A 20,335-nucleotide genomic window follows, 5' to 3' on the forward strand; every position below is an offset into this window, starting at 1 on the left:
CAACGGCGATCAGCAGGCCCACCACGCACCCTATCCCTGCTGCGAATAGACTCCGTCGGCAGCAGCGCCAGCATTAACAGCAGTGTGGCCGAATGCCGCGCACCAAAGCGCTCGCGGCGATCAGAATCGCCCGTTTCCGAAATGCAAGGCTGCGGTTCGGATGAGTCCAGCGATGACGCGCACGAGTTCCAGCAGCAGCGCAGCGCCGTAGCAATGGAGTCGCCGGCATCCGACGCTTGTGGGTTTTTCCCAGCCGTCGTCCCGCCAGCGCCAGCGCCAGCGCCAGCGCCAGCGGCGGCAGACGGGGACGAGAGCAGCACATGCTCGATCTGCCTCGACAGCTGGGGAATCAGCGGCGCACACCGTGTAGTGTCGCTGAAATGCGGGCACCTCTTCGGGCTCAGCTGCGTGCGCAAATGGCTGCTGCGCGGCAACGGCCGCCAAAAAACACAGAAAGGCCGATGTCCCGAATGCAACCAGCCGGCCGCCACGCGCGACATCCGAGCGATATTCGCCCGCAGCATTCGCGCGCTCGATGACTCCAGGCAGCAGGAGCTGCAGCGGGAGATCAAGCGGCTGGCATCGCGCACGTGCGAACTGGAGTCGGAGCTGCAGCACTACCAGGTGCTGTACGCGCAGATGCGCAACGAGGCTATGCGCGCCAGGACCGTCGCCGAAGACACGTATCGTAGGCTGCAGTGGCTCGAGGCCGAGAACGCCGCAAGAAACCAGACCGCCCAAGGCATCGCCGGCGAGAGTACGGCCGAGCCGACGGCCGAGCCGCTGCCCGCGGTGCTGCGGCTGCGGGCAACCGTGCCGCTGGCCACGGCACCCGGCGAGTCAGCGCGTATCCTGGCGCTGGACCCGCACGAGCCGCTGGTCTACGCCAGCTTCTCGCGGCCTGGCCACCTGCACACCATGGCTGTGGTCAGCGCACACGACGCGCACACCGCGTCCGGCAGCGCCCGCACACTGCTGCCGCCGCTGCACTCGGAGGAAATCCGCGGCGCCGAGGTCAGCCCACACACCTCCGGCACGCGCTACCTGCTGACGGCCAGCATGGACCAGACCGTGGCATTGACCACCCTGGCCTGCGACCAGCGCAGGTGCGCCCCGCGCGTGGCTGCGCGGTTCGCCGCCGGCGCCCCCGTGTGGTCGTGCGCCTGGGACCCGGCCGACCCCAACCGCTTCTACGCCGGCGCCGCCTTCGGCCGCGTCCTGGCCTTCGACGTGCGCCGCGTGGATGCCCCCGTCGCCACCTGGGCCGGCGCCCAGCCCGTCGGCTCATCGCCGATCCACGCCATCGCCTGTGTGCGCGGTCGCTCGGGCACCACGCGCCTGATCGTCGCCAACGCCCAGCACCTGTATGCGCTGCCGGAGACCGCCGGCGCGCCGTGGCTGCGGCTGACGGCGACCGGTGCCGAGCCGCGCTCTTGCCTTTCGCTCTCGTACGATGCGCCCAGCAGCACGCTGGCGGCGTCATTCCGCGCGCCCGGGCGCTCGACCGTGCATGAGCTGTACGACGTTGCGGAGGCGCCGGCGGGCGCGCAGGGCGCGCAGGGCCTGCTGGTGGCGCAGGGGAGACGGGAGGCCAGGGTGGCGTCGCCGCAGGGCCGGTGGGCGCGGTCCTGCGTGGCGTCGCTGGGCAACGGGCCCCGCCACGTGCTGTTCTCCGCCGCCGTCGAGGCTGAGCGCTGCGTGCGCGTGTGGGACGCTCGGCTGCGCATCGTGGCGGGTGCCCTGGAGGTGCCGCCGCCAGAGAATGTCGTCGACGTGCGCGGCGGCCAGTGGGGCGCAGACGGGCTTTCGCTGCTGGTCTCGTTGACTGACCGCACGCTGCGGCTGTATGATGTGCGATGATGGATATTTATTTGCTTTGTATTTTCGCTACATAAAGTCTGCCAGCTCGTCGGCGTACCGGCCTGTGAACTCATCATCGGACCCGCTGGCGCTGTCGTCCGAGTCGCCAAAGATGTTCTCGGACGCCGGCCGGCGGTCCTCCATGTCCAGGGCATTGACGCGGAAGATGCTCCCATATGACTCGTCCTCCATCTGCTTCTCCTTAGCCATCCGCGTCTTCTCCATTTTCTCCCTCAACGCCTCGTTCTTCCTCTCCCTGCGCTCATCACCATCCCTGTCCTGCCTTTCCTGGTACAAATCCGGGTGATTCTCGCGCTTCGTCTTATTCAGCCTGTTGACAATCACATTTTCCCGCTCCTTCACATACACCCTCTGGACCATCTGGCTATTTTTAAAGCCAACTTGGCCCACCGCCATACTGCCGTTCTTCAGGAGATTAGACCATGGCGTGTAGATTATAGTAATGTTGGATTTTTTGTTGCCTTCGATGGAGTTGGCCTTGCAGAGCTGGGCGAGATCATCGAGGAGTGCGGGGGGGATGGATTTCCAGTCGGGGATGCTTTGTGGAAGACGCAGGTAGATGTGCGCGGAGGAGAGCTTGTCGACGTGGAACCAGACGTCCTCGGGCCAACCGTGCTTGATCAAGTCTTCGTTCTCGAACTTATCCCGACCCATGAAAATTGTCACTGGTGGTGTCACCGCTGTGCTGGTAAAGTAAAGAACCATTCTTTTCCAATTGGAATGTAACAAAAAAGGGGGGGTAAATGAAAAAGTAAAAGTTGAATTCAGAAAAAGAAAGAAAAATGATGTTGAATTTCGAATTCAATATTTGAACGCTTTTTTTTGGTATTGTGTGCTCTCTTTTTAACCCTTATTTATACCTTTTGTACCCTTTTTACTTTTTGCTTGTAACTTTAATCGTCGGCTGATTGATCATCTATAATCAATCAGCTATGCCACCAAATGGTATATGCGACAATGAATGAAAATATCTTGTAACTAAATTTTTAAAAATAAATGTATATAAATATTGTTACAAAGCAGGATTGACAAAGTACGTTTCTAGTATACGCCGTCTTTGTACGTTAGTGTCCAGAACTAGCAATACGACTGCGTTCGCTTGGTCTGACAGCTTGGTATTTAAGACATTTTAGGAATCAAGAATCGAGAGAAAAAACTGGCTATTCAGTTTTGTTTTAACCATCCAATCAGTGAACATTAAAAAAAGAAACCATTCAATACAACACCAACTATACGCCGTTTTAGCCTATGCATGTACATGCGTGCACGGGCACCGGCGCTGATAGACCGCAATAAGGCAGATATCATGGGCCTGTTCTGGACGAGCGCCAGGATAGGTACTGATCGCTAGATAAATTAAAAGAAAAACATATGTATTAGCTAGCTTGCTTTCCTTTTTATTCGATTTGCGTCATTTATTTGGATCTGTCTTGTAGAAGAAGCGCCTGAGGCCGTACGTGTCGTTGGCCTGTTTTTCATGGCGTTCCAACTCATCATGTACCATTTTTTAAAATTTATTTATCATTGTGCTGTTATATTGTAAATATCACCGCGACTAAAAGTACTGTCTTTTTCACCTCGTATAGAGTATTGTCGGTATCCAGACATTTTTATATTTATTAATGTGAGGTTAGAACGTAGCATTATTTCCCACCCCCACATCCATTCCTAGCTCGTCTCCTTTTTCTTCTGTGCAACTTTTGAAATTTTGACTTTTATCACTTACAATTCTTAAAAATCTCTTTGATTAATGATATCTGCCTAAAAATAATGCAAATATCGAATATCATTTTTATTAAATGTTATTTAGAGGGAAAAATGCCGTTGGATATTCACCGAATTTTACACCGGCATTGCGGCACAGGCGCACCTTCTATATCAACCGTTAGAAAGTGGGTCAACAGGTTTAGTCACGGACGCATGGATATTGAAGATGAGCCTTGAAGCGGCTGTCCGGAATCCAAAATTGCACAACTTCATGGCGCCGCTATTCGCAAGACAATCGGCCAATTTGCACATACATGAGCTGATAATTTAGCTGAGCAGCACAATTGTTTGGTAACAGCAATGCGAAAGGTCTTGCATTGTGATATGGGCTATAGAGTGGCTCATCAGCAATTGGCTCTTCATTTCCTCACTGATGGGCTTAAGCCAACGCGCATTGGGTTTAGCCAACAGTTCATCGAGAACTTCACTGGCTCGTCCAGAGCAAATATATATAACATTGCTACATGCAACGAATTGTATGTCTAATTGAATACACCATTCTATAGCTTGGTAGCCAAGGCATATATTATTGGAGATCATATGCCACCCACCCAGGTTCGTTTGCACTTTGGTCAAGACAAACTTATTACTCTTATCTTCTACAAAACTGGTATTGACCACGCCAACCTCGACATCAAACCACACACTGTCGATAGTGGATACTTTATCAAGGATAGCATCGATCCTGTGTTTGCCAAGTGCAAAAAATGCACAAGAACGCCAACCCCAGCAGAATCGTGTTTCACCAAAACAACGCAACCACCTCACAAATCAAAACGTACGTTGGACCACATTTCACAAATTGGAATGGAACTACTTGAAACACCACCGTACTCACTAGATCTACCACCTTGTGGCCTTTGGCTTTTCCCGCACATCAAGAACAGGCTCAGAGGTCGCAATTTAAAGGTCATTCGAGTGGTGAAAAAGGCATGGAAGTCTGAACTCGATTCCCTGACACGCGATGACTTCAGGGTTTGTTTCAGGAAATGGTTTGAAAGGTGTCAGCGTGTAATTGAGCAAGGAGGGGATTGTTTTTTATAAATGATAAAATTTAGTAGTTTTATACAAAAACACACGAACATTAAGCGACTCAAATAAATACCGTTTTCAATTTACCAAAGCGGCGTTGATCACATTCTCAGGTCACAGCGGGGAACCAAAAGAAGGATACTACCACACTTTTACGTCAAGAATTTTGAATCGGACTGAAAGCTGAAAGCTGAAAATTAAACACGGGGTGTAAATTGTAGAAAATCTGAAATTGAAAAATAAAGCAATACAAAACAAACCAAAGACAAACGACAAACAACCTTGCGTTTAGTCGCTGCCAACAAGGCTAAAGTACTGACGAAGAGTCTCGGCGAGAACAGCCGGTAGACCGTGGATATTGCGCAGAACAACATAATACTTGAACGGGAACGTGTCGAGGTACCGCTCGACCTTCATCTCCATCTTGCCGCTGGGCCCCTTGACAAACATCACTTGCTGCGTGTTCATGATAGAGTCCTTCTCGGGATCCATGGTCTCAGCCGCTGCCGATGTGGCAATGGCCGAGCGATCGAGCACAATGAAAACAGTCATGATGCGCATCTCCATAGCAGCGCGCACCTGGCGTAGAAGACGCGGGTGGTCCTGGCACACGCCGTCGGAAATGACAAGCTGCAGGCGCCAGAGATCAGCCGAGTTGCCCGAACCCGAGTGCGCTGCGGCGTCGAAGAGCTGCAGGGATGCATCCATCAGCTGCACAACGTCGGTCTTATTGTCGTCAAAGCTGAAGCGGCTGAGCACGCGCGCGCCGGCCTCGCTGTCAAAGGGGCTGTCGAAGGGGTGCAGCAGACTGACCTGCTCGCCAAAGGAAACGACCGACAGCTGACCAACCTCCAACTGGTTCAGCGCGGTAGTCACCAGAGCCAAAGTCTCGTAGGCCAGCTCAACAGCTTGTGTGGACTGTGCCATCGACTTGGAATTGTCGACGGCCACCATCACCTGGTACTCGCGCCTGGCGGGCTTTGTGCGGCGCAGCCAGATCTTATCTTTGCGGAACTCAGACGCAATGTACGGGATGATGCGCTTCATGTTGAGGCGTTTACCTGTGCGGTAGTCGCCACGGAGCTGTGTCGCCTGGGTGGGCGTCAGGATCAGCCGCAGCTGTTCTGTCAGCATCAGGGACAGGTCGTGCGTCAGTCGCGTATAGGACTGCCATAACTGCATCGCCTGCTCGCTGTCCTGCTTGTTGGCGCGCCACTCGGCTGTGCGCTGCTCTAGGTCTTCGCGAAGCTGATCCAGGTCGACCAGCGCCTCGTCCTCTGCCTCAGGCACATTGTCCGTGTCCATCGACTCGTGCTCCTCAGCATCCTCTGCTGCTGTGGACTGTTGCATCTGCGCCGCCTCGGCTGCATTCTCGCCGTCAGTATGTGCGGAAGGCAGTTGCTGCGGGGTTGTATGCACCATAGCTGGCTTAGCCGCCGAATTGGCTGCCGCAGCGTCTTTGTCCTCGTCGGCAGCAGCGTCCTGCATCTCGGAGTCTTCGTCCTGGGGCTGGTCAGCCTCGGTCTCTTCCTCGTCAATGTCCATCGGCTGGTGCTGCTGCTGCTCCTTGTCGTGCTCATCCGCATCCGCCAGGGCGACCTTGTCAAAGTCCTCGTCCTCCTTAACGTGCTCAAACTCGGTGCTCTCGGGGGCCGCCTGGTTGTCCTGGCTCTCGGGCGTGTCCGCCGGAGACTGCTCCTGCTCATCCTGTTGCTTGGGTTGGTCCTTGGTGGCCGACTCCTGCTGGTCCAGCGCCTCCTTATCCTTATCCTCCTCCTCGCGCATAATAAGGTTGAGGCGGCGCTCCCACTTCTCAATAACATCGGCGAGAGTGCGCTCAGGGTTCAGATTGCGCTTCTGCTGCTGGTCATCGGCCTGCTCCTGCTGCTGGTTCTGGGAATCGCTCTGCTGCATGTATGACTCCTGCTGCATGGCGCTGGACGCGGGCTCCTGCTGGCGGTTGTTCTGGGAGGTCTCAGATGGCTTGGACAGCGCGTCCTGGGACTCGGCTGTTGTGTTGGGGTCGGCGTCGTCGTTGCCATCAAGGTTCATCGCCGAGTCAATGCCGTCAGTGGGCTTGTCGGCACCACTCTCCTCGGCGTCCTCGTCCTTTGCAGCGTCATCATCGGCACGGCCACCTTCTTCCTCTTCATCCTCATCTTCACCCTTGCCCTCCTCCTCCTCGTCGCCAGAGTGGTCCGCTGCAGAGTCGTCGCCAGACATCTCGTCATCAACGCCATCTTCATCGTGACCATCGTCGTCGGCACGCTCGTCAGCTTGCTGGCCCTCAACAGCGTCATCCTTGCCGTCGTTCTCAGCCTCTTCAGCGTTATCCTCGTCCATGGCGTCAGGCTTCTGCTCAATGGGCTCGTCCTCGGGCAAGTCGCCGTCCATGTCGGCGTCCAGGCCATCGTCCTCGTCGCTGTCCTGACCCTCTTCCTCGCCTTCGGAGCCCATATCGAGGTCCTCTGGAAGCTCGAGCTGCTCGCCCTGGTCCTCTACGTCAGCCATGCGGTCCAGCGTGTCTTTGTTAACGCTGTCATCAAGGTCATCGCCATCGTCATCGCTGTCCTCGTCGCCGTCGCTATCAGAGTGCTCACTGCCGGTGCCGTCGTCACCCTCCTTTTCTTCGCCCTGCTCTTCGGACTGGTCGGGGTCGTTGTTCTTGTCGTTGTCGGCGTCCTCCTCGGCGGCAACAATGTCGGACTGCTCCTTGGAGTTCTTGGCCTTGCTGTCGACCTTGCTGTCTTCAGCCTTGTCCTTTTGCTCCTCCTCCTCTTCGTCGTCCCACAGTTTGTCGTCAAGGGCTGTCGGGTCGGTCGGGTCAACATCGCCCATCTCCTCATCCATCTCGTTCTCCTCGTCGTCGCTGCTGTCGTCATCGCTATCGTCGTTATCGGTTTCCAGGTCGGCGTCGCCCATCTTGCCTTCAAAATCGTTCTCCATCTCAATGGCATCATCGTTGGTGTCGGGCTCATTTGTGTCGTCGGGCTCCTCGCCCTGAACGCCCTCGACCTGGTCCTCATTATCGATCTCGTCCGAAACATTCTTTGCGCCGGCGGTCGATCCCTCGCCCATACCTGTGCCGTTCTGCATGGACTCGTCCGTCTCCTCCGAGTCGTGGATATCGTTGGTACCCAGACCATGCACAATGACGTTGGTCAGTACAGTGGCCGTGGTCAAGGCAAACTGGACGACGGTCTTGTGCCACTCAGAGTACAGCGCAACGACATGCTGCACGATCAGCGAGTAGCGGACCACCCATGAGCGCACAAACCCGACAATCATTGGGGACACGCCGGACTGGTACTGCGTCAGCTTGCGGCAGAGGTCGAGCATGGTGGGCAGGTGAAGCGCGCGCACAAGCTGGTGCATGAGCTCCAAGCGGTGCACGAGCTCCTTGGACGCTAGCCCCCACATATTGGTATCCTTGCTGTACTCCGTGTACTGTTTCTCGGCGCGGTTGATCGACTGCCATACGTTCATCACAGCTGTCGCCCATTGGCCAGCAAGATCGGCCAGCTCGACCGAGGTCTGCTGCTGCTCATCAGAAGAGCCGGATGCCACAGCCACCGTGCTCGTGGACTTGAACAAGTCGTTGACCTTGTCGGCCGCCGTGGTGATGGGCCCGTCCAGGGAGCCAGCAGCCAAGGGTCAATATCATTTGCGAAACCGACACGAGCGCCTTCTGGACAGCCTGCACAGCTATGTGCACAGCGCGCTGGGAATCGCGCGTGCGCTGCAAGTTGAGCAACTGCGCAGACGCGTCCTTGATGCCCAAGCCAGTCAGCTGCAGAGAAACAAGACCGGCATTAATCACTGACAGTGAGGCTGAGGCCTGGTTGAACTGGCTGGTGGCAGTATCGACAGTTGCAATGGCCTGGCTGACAAGTACAAAGCTGGCACCCCAGCCTCCAGCATCACAATGGAGCGCGCGCTAGCTAGGAACTGGGCCAGTACTGAGCCAAGTGAATCGGCCGCCTGCTTGAGTTCAACCACCGAGACAGGCACCAACGCATCTACGTCCATGCTACCAATGCCCTCGCCGCTGCCATCAACAACACCAACATCAACGTCCAAAGTCGATGAGTACTCGACAGCGCCCCACCCAATGGCGGTCTGCATCCAGTTGGTAGCCTGGGTTAACAGCTCAGCCGCGCACTTGCGGTCCTTGGCAACATTGTGGTTCAAGCTCTCCATCAAGCCAGTGATGTGCTGAATCTGCTGGGGGTTGATCTCCTCGCTGTGCTCTTCAAAAGTCGCCGAGCGCAACTGCGCCAGCTGCGAGCACAGTCTGAAGAAGCCCGCGCTGGCCAGCTGCCAGTTGCGGTGAGCGCGCGGAGTCTCGGCATGCACTGCGCTGGGGCCTAGCATGACCGCCGCGGCAGCCGCATTGTGCCAACCAGCGACGTCCAGGGGAGCCTGGCGAAGCACAGCCGAAATGCCCTTCAGAGGCGAGGTCTTTCCGCCAGCAACTATCTCCTCATCATCCTCGGTGACGACTGGGCGGTATTGGCGCTTGAGACCGATCTCCTGCAGACTCTTGAGGATCTCCTTGAGGCGCGTGCGGCGGAGGTTGCGCTGCTCGCCCCAGAATTGCTTTATGCGCCGCTGGCGCTCCTCATCGTCCTCAATGTATTCCTCGGCCTTCTCCTCCTCGGCCGCCTTCTGCTTCTTGGACTTGATTATGAGCTTCTTGAACGGCGCGGCGGCGGGCGTGAAGGAGGTAGGTGGCGGCGCTACCTTGACCTGGCGCTTAATCAGGTGCTTGGGCGTCTCGATGCCCTGGAAGTAGTTGATGTCGCTGACAATCTGCAGGGCAAACTCCTCCAGCGAGTCCGGCGAGGCAGCCTGCTGCTGGTGAAGCTGCGAAAACACGGTCGAGCGGGCCATCAACTTGATCAACTGCTGCAGCGTCGACGGACTGGCATCAAGCACGCGCGCCATGGCTGGCACTGCGGCCAGCTGGGCGACTGCTGCCGCGGCCTCGGCACTGATATCGAGGTCAGCCGCTGTGGTCCACGGGAGGGATAGCAACTGGCCGACGACCAAACTGGAAACCGACCTTGGCGGAGAAACATCCAAGCCACCATCGCTCAGGGGCAGATGCACGATGGGGACGACAGGGACCTTGGCCGTGGCGATGATCGCGGTCTGGTGCAGCTGAATGATCTGGAAAATGGGCTGGCTCAGGGCCTCGCGCCACTGCTTGACGCACTTTGTCAGATGGCGATGCGTTTTCTGCGCACTTGCGCGCAGAGCAGCAGGGTTGACGTCCTTCCACGATGAGATCTTGACGTACTGAGCCAGATCCTTCTTGATCGACTTGTTGGTGCGGCCCAAGTGCTCGCCAATGCACGGCGCAAACTGCAGGTAGTAGTCAATGGCGTTGGTCAGCGGGCCGTAGACGGCATCGGACTGCTGCAGCTCGGCCAGCGTTCGGCACTGCTGCACAGCCTGAGCCATGAGCAGGCAGGAGCGATGCGCGGCAAAGGCACAGAGCATGTTCAGGCGGCCGCGGAACTCACCCGCGGGACTGCCCTGCATGAACTGATCGACAGCGGACACAAGGTGACCAAAGTCGGCGGTCTCGGGCGCGACCAGCGAGGCATACAGACTGAACCACCACTCGTTGGGTCGACGGGCAAAGTCCAGTTCCTGCGCCTGCAGCAAGTGCGGCCACGAGTTGAGCTCGGTCTGGCGCCAGCGGATGATCAGGCGCGCAACGCCCGCAAGCTCCTCAATCGAAACTTCCTTGCTGGCGTACGCCTGCCAGTCCTGCGCGCGTTGGTGCAAGAGCTCCAGGCCAGCAAGCAGCTTGGCCAGGGGCGTGGTGACGGGCAGTTGCACCAGGCGGAGTGCCATGTCGCGGATCTGCTGGAGCACCGCGTGGTCAGGCCACTCCTCCAACAAAAACTCGGTGCGCTTGGCAATGGCCAACACCAGGGGGTCAGCAGAACAGCCTCGCTGATCGACGGATCTTTGTAAAAGTTGTACACTTGCACCTGGCGCACGCCGGACTCGCGCCCACCACTCGATGTTGCTGTAGCCGCAGACGAGATGCTGCCGCCGTGGCCATAGCTGCCAAGGCAACCAGATTGGCACCGCGCAGCTCCGAGTCGGCGCCGGCGGTCTGCAGGCTGGCGAGCTCAGGCTTGAGCTGGTACAGGCTGGCAGCCAGTTCAAAGGCCTGGCGCTGTGCATCAGCAATCTGCGCGCGCCTGACATCCGATGCGCCGTGGAGCATGCCGCCGAACTGCAGCATCACGTACTGGTGGCAGGCCGCCAGGGCAGCAACAGTCTCCTCAGAGAGGTCCTGGTAGCTAGGCTCCTTGTCATCTTCAGCGCCACCATCCTGGGCCTCGTAAATGTCCTCAAAGCCCGGGAAAATCTCATTGAGCAGCTCCTCGTCCGTGGGCTCCTTTGTGACCTTGGACTTGAACAGACTAGCAGCCTCAGCATCGCGCTTGCGCTGTTCCTCGACCGCACGCCGGTGGATCTCGTAAGCGTCACGGAACACCATGTCGAGGGCGGTCAGGTCATCGGCACCGAGGGAGCCGCGCACCTGTACGCCAAAGGCAGTGCGTGTCAGTAGGGCGACCAGCAGCTGGCCGTAGATCTTGAGTGCGTTGCTGCCTGGCGTAAAGTACACGAGGGTCTTTAGCTGCGCCAACGTCCGCTGCAGCTGCGACTGCGACTGTGCGCTCATCGGCATGTCGCCCATGGGTTGGGCATACAGAGAGCTGACGGTCTGCGCCTGCTGACGTGTCTGCACATGAACCTGCAAGCGGCGCAGCTCGACCAGACGCGCCAATCCGTAGCTGACCTGGCGCACCTGTGTGCACCAGATCTGCGCGACATCGCGGAAGGCGGCAAAGTAGCGCTTGACCACGCGGTTCTCAAACTGCTCCAATGTGCCGAGCAGAGACTGGGCGGCAGCCTGAACAAGCGCAAAGTCGTCAACTGCCGCGGCAGCGGCATCGTCGCCGCTGGCAGCAGCAAGCTCTGCCGTGGGCATGAGCTGGGCAGATATATCGCGCACGCGGCCAAAGACATTGAGCGCAAGGTTGTGCGCCTCCTGCCACAGCTCAGCAAACGAGGTGGTGTGGCCGTCATCGCTTCTATCCTTAGCCGATGGCCGGTAGACCAGCTCAATTCCTGCCTGCTCTCTCTCCAGGGCAGCCAGCTGCGCGGCAAACGGCTGCGTGGCAACTGTGTCTGACTCGCCGGTCATCGTGCGCTGGATCGCCTGGTATGAAACCAAATCGCTCCGGGCCACTTCAATGTCGCTGCCCAACCACGTCCACTGTGTGCGCGCCTTAGCCGCCGGATCGACGGGGCGGCGCGGAATGGAAATGCTCAAAATACACAGCCAACCTCGATCCAAGCGCGATACACAAACACCAGCTGGAGGATGCCGAGGCCAGGAGCGCCGCGCGCATGGAGTCAACAGCCAGCGCCACGGCGTCGGCCACGGGGGCAGTAGCTGTTTGAAGCTTTTCGATCCACTCACCAACCAGGGCGGGTCCGCAGCGTGGCCAGAGCGCAGGCACTCGATCACCTGCTGCGAGCAGCGCGCAAGATCAGAGATATCGGTGTCCGACACCGACACGGCGCGGGCAGCCTGCACAATGCGGGCAACCAGCAGGGCAAGCTCATCGGCCGATGAGCGCGCGTGGGGGTGGTATGTAGCCAGGGCACGCAGCAAGTCGCGCCCTCCTTCGTGGCGCGCTCATGGTCGGCCAGGGCACAGTCAAACTGCTCGGCCTGCTTCCATGTGAGCTCGGTGGCAACGGGCTGCCACAGGCGCAGGGACGGCGAGCACAGCAAAGCGTCAAACGAGCGGCTGTCCAGGCTGTGGTACCACTGCTGCGTGAGATCAGTGAGCAGGGGCTGCAGCGGGGCGTTGCTGGCCGAGCACGTATGGTCGTTGAGCGTCCAGTTGAGCCTTGTGAACAGCAGCGTCCACGGGGAGTTCTCGCTGACCACTGCGTTGCGCACGAGCAAATGGAGCTGCTCGCGCGCAGTGTTGTCTGCCGCCAAGCTGCCCGAGATGTCCGCCATCTGCACAATGTCATTCCAGGCGGTCAGCTCGACAATGTCCGCAATGACATCTGCCGGCGCTGACTGCGCAGCAGTCACGCTCGATGAAGGGGCAATGGACGACGACTCAGTGGGCAGCGTCTGGGCAAAGCGCGAGATAGCAGCACGCACGAGGTGTTGGTCCTTGCGGCTGGCCGTCGCGTAGAGCATGGCCAGGGCCTCGACAACAGCCTCACGCGCCGCGGGGTCGCTCTCAGGGTCCTTGGCCAGGGCCACAGCAGCGTCATTCAGCCTGGACTCCAGCACGCGCGACTCATGGTCAGACAGCGTGACCGGGTGCACCAGCGCCCAGACCTTTGCGCTATGCGAGGCGTCCAGCACAAGTCCATCAACAGAAGCCTCCAAAAGCATGCAAGCCATGCTTCCGACTTCGCCGGGAACCAGCGCCAGCGATGCCAGTGTGGGCTGCAAATTCTCAAAGGCCACGGCAAGCTCGCTCGCGGCGCCGCGCTCGTAGGACAGAGCCGCTGGATGCGCAGCTTGAGCTGGTGCAAGGTACGCAAGGCAGGCACGAACTGCGCCATGTCGGCCATAACCGTGGTCTGGTCGGCGGCAACAAGCGCGGGCACCCAGCCATCGAGAATCTGCTGGCACCCGTCAATGAGCGCAAAAATGCTCTGCACAAAGCCAATGTCCACATTGGGACGCTGCAGGACGAGTTCGCGCAGGTCATCCGAGTCAACAGGCGTGATGAACTCCAATGCCATGCGCTCGCGCTGGAACATCAGGGTATCGCTGAGCGCCCGGTGCCAGAGAGCAGCAGGGCCCTCCTCGGCATCCTGGTGATGTTGGTGGCGCGCCAGCGTGCGGTGCAGGCTGCGGTTCAGCGCAATATACACTGGCGCCACGGCGAGCATCTCCGCGTGCACGCCACTTTCGCTTGCAAGCAACTCGCGGGCGCGCACAATAGCGTCAGCCAGATCCGACGAGCCCATCAGGTGGTAGAGCAGCTCGCTGGACGATGACTCGCGATAATGGCACGGAAGCACAGGGTGCTCAGTGCGAGCTGGTTGGGCGGCAGCGTGTTCAACACAGCGAGCAGCATGCGGCTGCTCACCAGCGGAGTGGCGGTGGCACCAGAAGGCTGAGATGCAGCCACCTGGGTGAGCGCCGCCTGCCAAGAGGCCAGGGCCACGGCAGCGTCGCCGGGTGAGTCCGGCGCCCGCACCAGCATCAGCTCATCTTCATCTTCGAGATCGCGGATCTCAGCCACGTAGCCTCTCTGCACGCGCTCAGTGATATGCATGGCCTGCTGCACGAGCGCGGTCATTGTCGCCTCAGGGGCAACCCTGGCCCTCAGCAATTCGGGGCACACGCCAATGGCAGCAGCCACAACGCGCTGGTCGCTGAGCACCAAGCCAATATTATCTGAAGACGCAGGCGAGGACGACGAGGACAGCTGTGGCGGCAGCATGCAGATCTCAATACCACGGTTTCGCATGGCGCGGGACAGCTCGCCGTACTGGGGGTCGACAGCCATGACAATGCGGAAGTTAGGATGAGGCACGATGGCCTCAGTGCGCTTGGGGTCCTCGTTAACATAAAGCACGCCGTTGGGCTCGAGCAAGCCGTTCAGACGATCCAGCACCGAGGCGCTGCAGAGGTTAGCGCGGTCAATCAGCAGCCAGTAGCCGTTAATCAGGGCGTCAACAAGGATTCCGTCAACCCATTCGAACTTACCAGCAACCTCAAGCGACGCAAAAGCCTGGGCGCGCCGACGTACCTCATTAGCCTGGCCGACCAGCGACTCGAAGCAATCAGCGCCCTGTGCGATCTCCTCAGCCAACGCGCACAGCTCGGCGACTCCAGTCTGGCCCTCGCCGTCGTTTTGCTGCAAATCAGCAGCGGCCCGGTGGTACAGCGCGCTGATCCGGGACACCAGCGCGACCTGCTCAGACGACCGATAGTCAGACAGCAGCGTAGCCTCAGCGACAAGCTCGCTCATCAGGCGCAGCAGGGCAGTGCGATGGCGCTGCAAATCAACCTGCTCGAAGCCGCCAAGAATCTCACTGGTATCAACGCCCGAGTTCATCGAAAACTCGACCAGCTTGTTTCCCGTGGCATTAGCCAGCCAGCGCACCAAAGACGTCTTGCCGCATCCCGCAGGGCCGACCAGAATAGCCATCCACTGCATCTCAATGCACTTCATCAGGGACTCCAGGTACGGCATCTGCGAGTGCAAGGCGCGCAGCCGCGTAATAGACGCGTTCTGCATGCGGCGCTCGAGCACAGCGTTGCCGACCTGCACCGTGCACTCGGTCATCTGCAGCGATGGTGTAGCGACGGGCAAGGGCGAGCCAAAAACCTCGCGATAGAGCTCGCGAACCTGCTGGCGATCGTACGACGTGCGCATTCTCTGGACATACAACATTTCGATGAACTCTTCGATGGGCTTGGCGCCGCGCTCCAGGGCGGAGGGGCGCAGTGAGAGGTCCATGAAGCGACTGACATCGCGCAGATTGAACTCCCAGGGTGATCCAGACAGGCCAAAGGCGCGTCGGCCCATGGTCTCGGCGTGCATGCGCCAGTTAAACTCAAGCACGCGGTCGATGCTATCATGGCCCTGGTACAGGTTGTCGCAGATGATCTGCAGGTCCTCGCGGCGCAGCTCGTCCATGTACACCTGGGTGAAGCGATTGACGAAGGAGCGCGGCAAACCCTTGCGGCCGCCGCCCTGACCCAGCGGATTCTGCGCGGCAAAGAGCCGGAATCCGGGGGACAGCGTGAATTCACGGTCGAGCTCCGAAATGTACACGGTGCCACGGTGATCCAGGCACGAATTGAGGCCCTCGAGGACACTCTGGGAGGCCAGGTTGATTTCATCCAGGAGCACCCAGTCACCCTGCTTGAGGGCCTGCAGGAAGGGCGCATCGCACCAGGCAAAGCCGTCATCCACGGGCAGATCCGTGCCGAACAGATCCATGAGATCGGTCTGGTCCGACAAGTTGATGCGCACGAGGCGGTGGCCAGCCAGGCGCGCCAGCGTGCTGACAAGCGTGGTCTTGCCAACACCAGGACTGCCCTCGAGCAGCAGTGGCTTGCCAACCTGCATGGCGCGCAGGATCTTGACGAGATTGTCAAAAGTCGTCGGCGCGTGCAGCGCAAAGCCACTGCCGCTGGCCAACGCAGCGTCGGCCAGGGGACCTTCAGGCACAAAGAACGGGGCGACGCCAACAGTGCCATTGCGGCGCACCACCATCGAGACAAGGTCGCCGTGCGAAAGCAGGTCTCGGGCGGGCACGACGCCCAGCTCATTGCTGCCGGGCTCTCCGCAGTCCCAAGCAACCATGGCGCGCAGCTTGGCGACACACTCGGCCTTAACAGCGGCAGGCGCCCTGGTCGACGTGCTGAACGTCGAGCCCTGCGTGCCAATGCCATCGAGAAGCACAAGGCAGGCGCCGTGCACTACGGCGCTGCGGCTGTCCATCATACCGTGGGTGCGCACGATGAACTCGGCCCAGAACAGATAATCGCGCAAGCTCAGCGGGTGCGACAGAACACGGGTCTCCTCGCGCAAGTACGCGACAAAGTCCAGAATAACAGTAACGCAGGCCGCAGAGTCCGGCACGGAGCCGAGCCGCTTGGCCAGGATGAGCGCGAGGTCGTCGCGGTCCGTGGTGGTGGGGGCCCAGAGCTCGGTGAAGCGGTTGCGCAGCGCCGGGCTGAGCTCGCGCTTGCCGTAGTCGCCGCCGGGGTTCATTGTGGCGACAAACTCAAAGCCCTGCGCGGCCTTCAGCGTGGATGCGCCCGTCTGCTCGGCCAGGACCAGGGTGCGCGACGGCTCGAGCACGCTGTTGAGCCGCTCGAGCACGGAGTCGTCGGCCAGATTAAGCTCGTCCATGAGGAACATGTCGCCCTGCTTCATGGCCTGCACCAGCGGGCCGTCGTGCCAGGCAAACAGGTCCTGCGACCGCACAAGCAGCTCGCGAGCACCCGCAATCTTCTCCGCCTGCTCGTCGCTGAATTCGCCATGCGCCAGCAGCGCGTCGAGGGACTCGGGCGTGTCAACCAATGCCGACGCAGCGGCACTGTCATTATCATTGCCATTGCCAAGGTCAAGCCCGGCCAACACTTCGCGCGCGGCGGCAATCAGCGCCAAGCGGTTTCGCACAGGGCGCTGACCTCCGAGAATGTCCGAAGACTCGGTGTTCTGGTGGCAGTTAACAATGTGCAGCTGCTGTGCCTGCGCCTGGGCGAGCATCTGGCAGACGGTCGTTTTGCCACAGCCGGTCTCGCCAACAAGCAGCACAGGCTCGTGGAAGCGCAGACACAGGGCAGTCAGGATGAACAGGCGGCGCATGGCCTTGGTCCAGGCGATGCCCGACTGGGCCTGGCGGTCGAAAGCCTGGAACTCGGGCATGGCGCGCAGGCGGGCCTCGGAGTACAGCGCCTCAACGTCAATTCCGGCCGAGCGCCTAGCCGCATCATAACCAGCAGCACCATCATCGCCATTGCAGCTGTTCCGCGCAGACGCCAAGCCCGAGGCTGAGACCGGGTAGAAGGCGTTCTCGATAGCGCGCTTGACCACAGCACGCTCGTCCTCCGTGCGCGTGCGCTCGGCAATCAGCATAAAGCCGTGCTCGGCCAGCTCGGCCTTGGTGGTGGCGTGGCGGTTGGCCCAGCGGAACAGGTCGCGCAGCGTGATGAAGCCGTGGGTCGCTTCGAAGATGCGAGTCTGCGCGCGCACCTGGGTCAGGTTGCGGTACACGTCGACGAGCAGCTTGGCGTGGGTCGGTGGCACGCGGCAGCTATCGACGATGATCTGCTGCAGCTCGCGCTCAGGAATGTCGTCGAAGTGCAGCTCGACAAAGCGGTTTCGGAAGGCACGCGACAGCGCCTTGCGGCCGCCGTACAGCCCGGCCGGGTTCTGCGTGGCGAACAGCATAAAGTGCGGGTGCGGGCGCACGATCTCCTGCGTCTCGGGGATGACCAGCTCGCGGTTATCGTCGAGCAGCCGGTTGAGCGCCTCGAGCACGTCCGAGGGCGCCAGGTTGAGCTCGTCCAGAACCAGCCAGTGGCCGTGGCGCAGCGCCTTGACCAGAAGGCCCTCCTCGAAGACCAGCTTGCCGTCGACAGACGCGTACGAGCCCAGGTACTCCTGCAGGTCGGTGTGCTCGTGGTTGTTGATGCGCACGAAGCGGTGGCCGGTGCGGCGGGCCAGGTACTGCACCATGCTGGTCTTTCCGGCCGACGTCGGGCCCTGGATCAGCACCGGGTAGCGGCCGCACATGACGGCGCGCGCCAGCGCACGGATCTTGGCATCGACCGACGGCGTCAGCACGTAGCCGTCGAGGTCGCCGGGCTCGTCGCCGTCGGCCGCGGCCGGCAGCCAGAAGCCCTGCACCAGCGCGGCAGCAGCAGCGCCCGACGAAGAGGGCGACGGCTGCGGCGGCGCCTGCGCAAGCATCTGGCGCAAGTTGTCCTCCGAAAACACGGCGGCGTGCAGCTCGGCCAGCAGCACGGCCTGCGTGGCGCTCTCGAGCTGCGTGACAAAGGTCATGCACAGCCCGTCGTACAGCGAGCGCTTGAGCGAGTAGGCCGGCGCGTTCTCGCGCGCGTACGTCAGGGCGCGCGTCAGCGTGCGCAGGCTGTAGTGCGGGCGCTGGTTGGCGCCGTCGACCAGGCGGTGGTCGGCGGCCAGGCGCTTGGCGGCGCCGTAGAAGGCGATGATGCGGTGGCCGAGCGCCGGCGGCGCGTTGGCCGGCAGGTGCGCGCGCACGATGGCCATCAGGTCGTCGGCGCTGGCGTCGGGCGGGTGCACGAAGAACTCGGTGAAGCCGCTGCGCAGCCCAGGCGGCAGGTCGCGCTTGCCGACGTCGTTCGACGGGTTCATGCAGCCGAACAGCCGGAAGTCCGCGTGGCAGCGGATGCGCTCGCCGGTCTCGGGCAGCAGCAGCGAGCGCTCGCGCTGCAGCAGCCCGCCGAGGCACGCCAGCGTCTCGGGCATCGCCAGGTTGACCTCGTCCAGCAGAATCCAGCCGCCGGTGCGCGCCGCCTGCACCAGCGCGCCCTCGACGAAGCTGAACACCATGCGCGCGCCGCGCAGGCTCTCGAAGTGCTCGGCACGCTCGGCGAACGCCGCCCACTCGAGCCGCAGCGCCGGCAGGTCGGCCGCGGCCAGGCGCGCTCGCTTGGCGCGGCGCAATCCGGCGCAGCGTCGGCGCGCGCCGGCGTCGGCGTCGGCGGCAGCGGCAGCGGCGTCGGCGGCAGCGGCCGCTGCGTCCAGCACCGCCGCGGCCATCTTGACCGCGGCGCCGAACAGCCCCGACAGCCGGCGCCAGTCGCGCTTGGCGTACGCGACGCGCACAGAGTCGAGGAACGCGGCGTTCTTGCGCACCGACACCGTGCGCGCAAACAGCGCGTCGAACGCCTCGCGCAGGCGCAGCGCCACCAGCGCGGCGTCGACCGGGCGGAAGCCGCCGAGCAGGTCCGACGCGTCGCTCTGCTGCGACAGGTTGAACACGGCCAGCGGGCGCCCGGCCAGCGCCGCCAGGTGCTGCACCACGGTGGTCTTTCCGGTGCCGGTCTCGCCGGCCAGCAGCACCGGCTCGGCCAGCTGCACGCAGGCGGCGATGCGCTCCAGCAGGCAGCGCGCGTGGCGCGTGTCGGCGAACGGCATGCGCTCGGCGACGGCGGCGCCGGCGGTGGCCACGGCCGCGCGGCCAATGCGCAGCTCGCCGCCGACGCGCGCCGTGGCGGGCGCGTGCTGGTCGGCGAAGTGGTCGACGCGCGCGCGCGCGACGCCGAAGACCGCGCCGATGCGGACCGCCAGCTGGCGCCAGCGCGCGTAGTCGGGCTCGCGCATGGCGAACGCGTCGACGGCCTCCTGGAACACGGCGAACGCGTCGGCCGCGCCGCGCGCGCTCAGGCGCCGGCACCACTTGACCAGGTCGCGCGTGCTCAGCGCGATCTTGGCGTCGGCGACGGCCGCGGCCACGCGCGCGAACGCGTCGGCCAGCGCCTGCGCGCGCGGCGCCAGCGGCGGGAAGACGCCGGCGACGATCAGCGGCGCCTCGGCGTCCAGCGCGCCGACGGCCAGGCGCGTCCACATGCTGCTGCCCAGCAGCCCGTCGACGCGCGCGGCGCCGCGGTGCGTCGACAGCGTGGCGAACAGCCGGAAGCGCAGGTGCGCGCGCACGGTCTCGCCGCGGCTGGCGACGAACAGCGTGTGCGACTCCAGCAGCGGCACCAGCGTCTGCACGACGTCGGGCGGCGCCAGGTCGATGTCCTCGACCAGCACCCAGTGGCCGCGCCGCACGGCCGCCGTCAGCAGCCCGGCGCGCCACTCGAAGTCGCCGGCGCGCTGCGTGGTCACGTAGTTGCCCAGCAGCACCTTGGCGTCCATGCTGCTGCTCAGGTGGATCGTCACCAGCGCGTGGCCGGTGCGCCGCGCCGCCCACTCGACCAGCGCCGTCTTGCCGCTGCCCACCGGCCCGGTCAGCAGCACCGGCTCGCGCCGCGACGTCGCCAGCGCCAGCGCGTGCACGCTGTCGCGCACGGCCGGCGTGAGCACGAACGCGTGCGCGCCGCCGGGCTGCGCCGCCGTCGCGTG

At 61.5% G+C, this 20,335-nt stretch overlaps 3 protein-coding genes across 3 annotated transcripts; 1 reads left to right on the forward strand and 2 right to left on the reverse strand.

The window, feature by feature from the left end:
• Positions 1 to 141: 141 nt before the first annotated feature.
• BX661DRAFT_173502 (uncharacterized protein) lies at positions 142 to 1,860 on the forward strand (the record flags this gene model as incomplete). Its single annotated transcript, XM_051533877.1, has 1 exon — positions 142 to 1,860. The coding sequence occupies one exon, from the start codon at positions 142 to 144 to the stop codon at positions 1,858 to 1,860; it is 1,719 nt and encodes a 572-aa protein (XP_051388854.1).
• Positions 1,861 to 1,887: 27 nt separating this feature from the next.
• On the reverse strand, positions 1,888 to 2,586 carry BX661DRAFT_146541 (uncharacterized protein; the record flags this gene model as incomplete). Its single annotated transcript, XM_051533177.1, has 1 exon — positions 1,888 to 2,586. One exon carries the CDS (start codon positions 2,584 to 2,586, stop codon positions 1,888 to 1,890), a length of 699 nt encoding a protein of 232 aa, XP_051388855.1.
• Positions 2,587 to 4,968: 2,382 nt separating this feature from the next.
• On the reverse strand, positions 4,969 to 5,985 carry BX661DRAFT_146536 (uncharacterized protein; the record flags this gene model as incomplete). Its single annotated transcript, XM_051533176.1, has 1 exon — positions 4,969 to 5,985. The coding sequence occupies one exon, from the start codon at positions 5,983 to 5,985 to the stop codon at positions 4,969 to 4,971; it is 1,017 nt and encodes a 338-aa protein (XP_051388856.1).
• Positions 5,986 to 20,335: the final 14,350 nt, after the last annotated feature.

Source organism: Kickxella alabastrina (genome assembly GCF_025024165.1).
Source record: "Kickxella alabastrina strain RSA 675 chromosome Unknown BX661scaffold_33, whole genome shotgun sequence".
NCBI classification, from domain to species: Eukaryota; Fungi; Kickxellomycota; class Kickxellomycetes; order Kickxellales; family Kickxellaceae; genus Kickxella; species Kickxella alabastrina.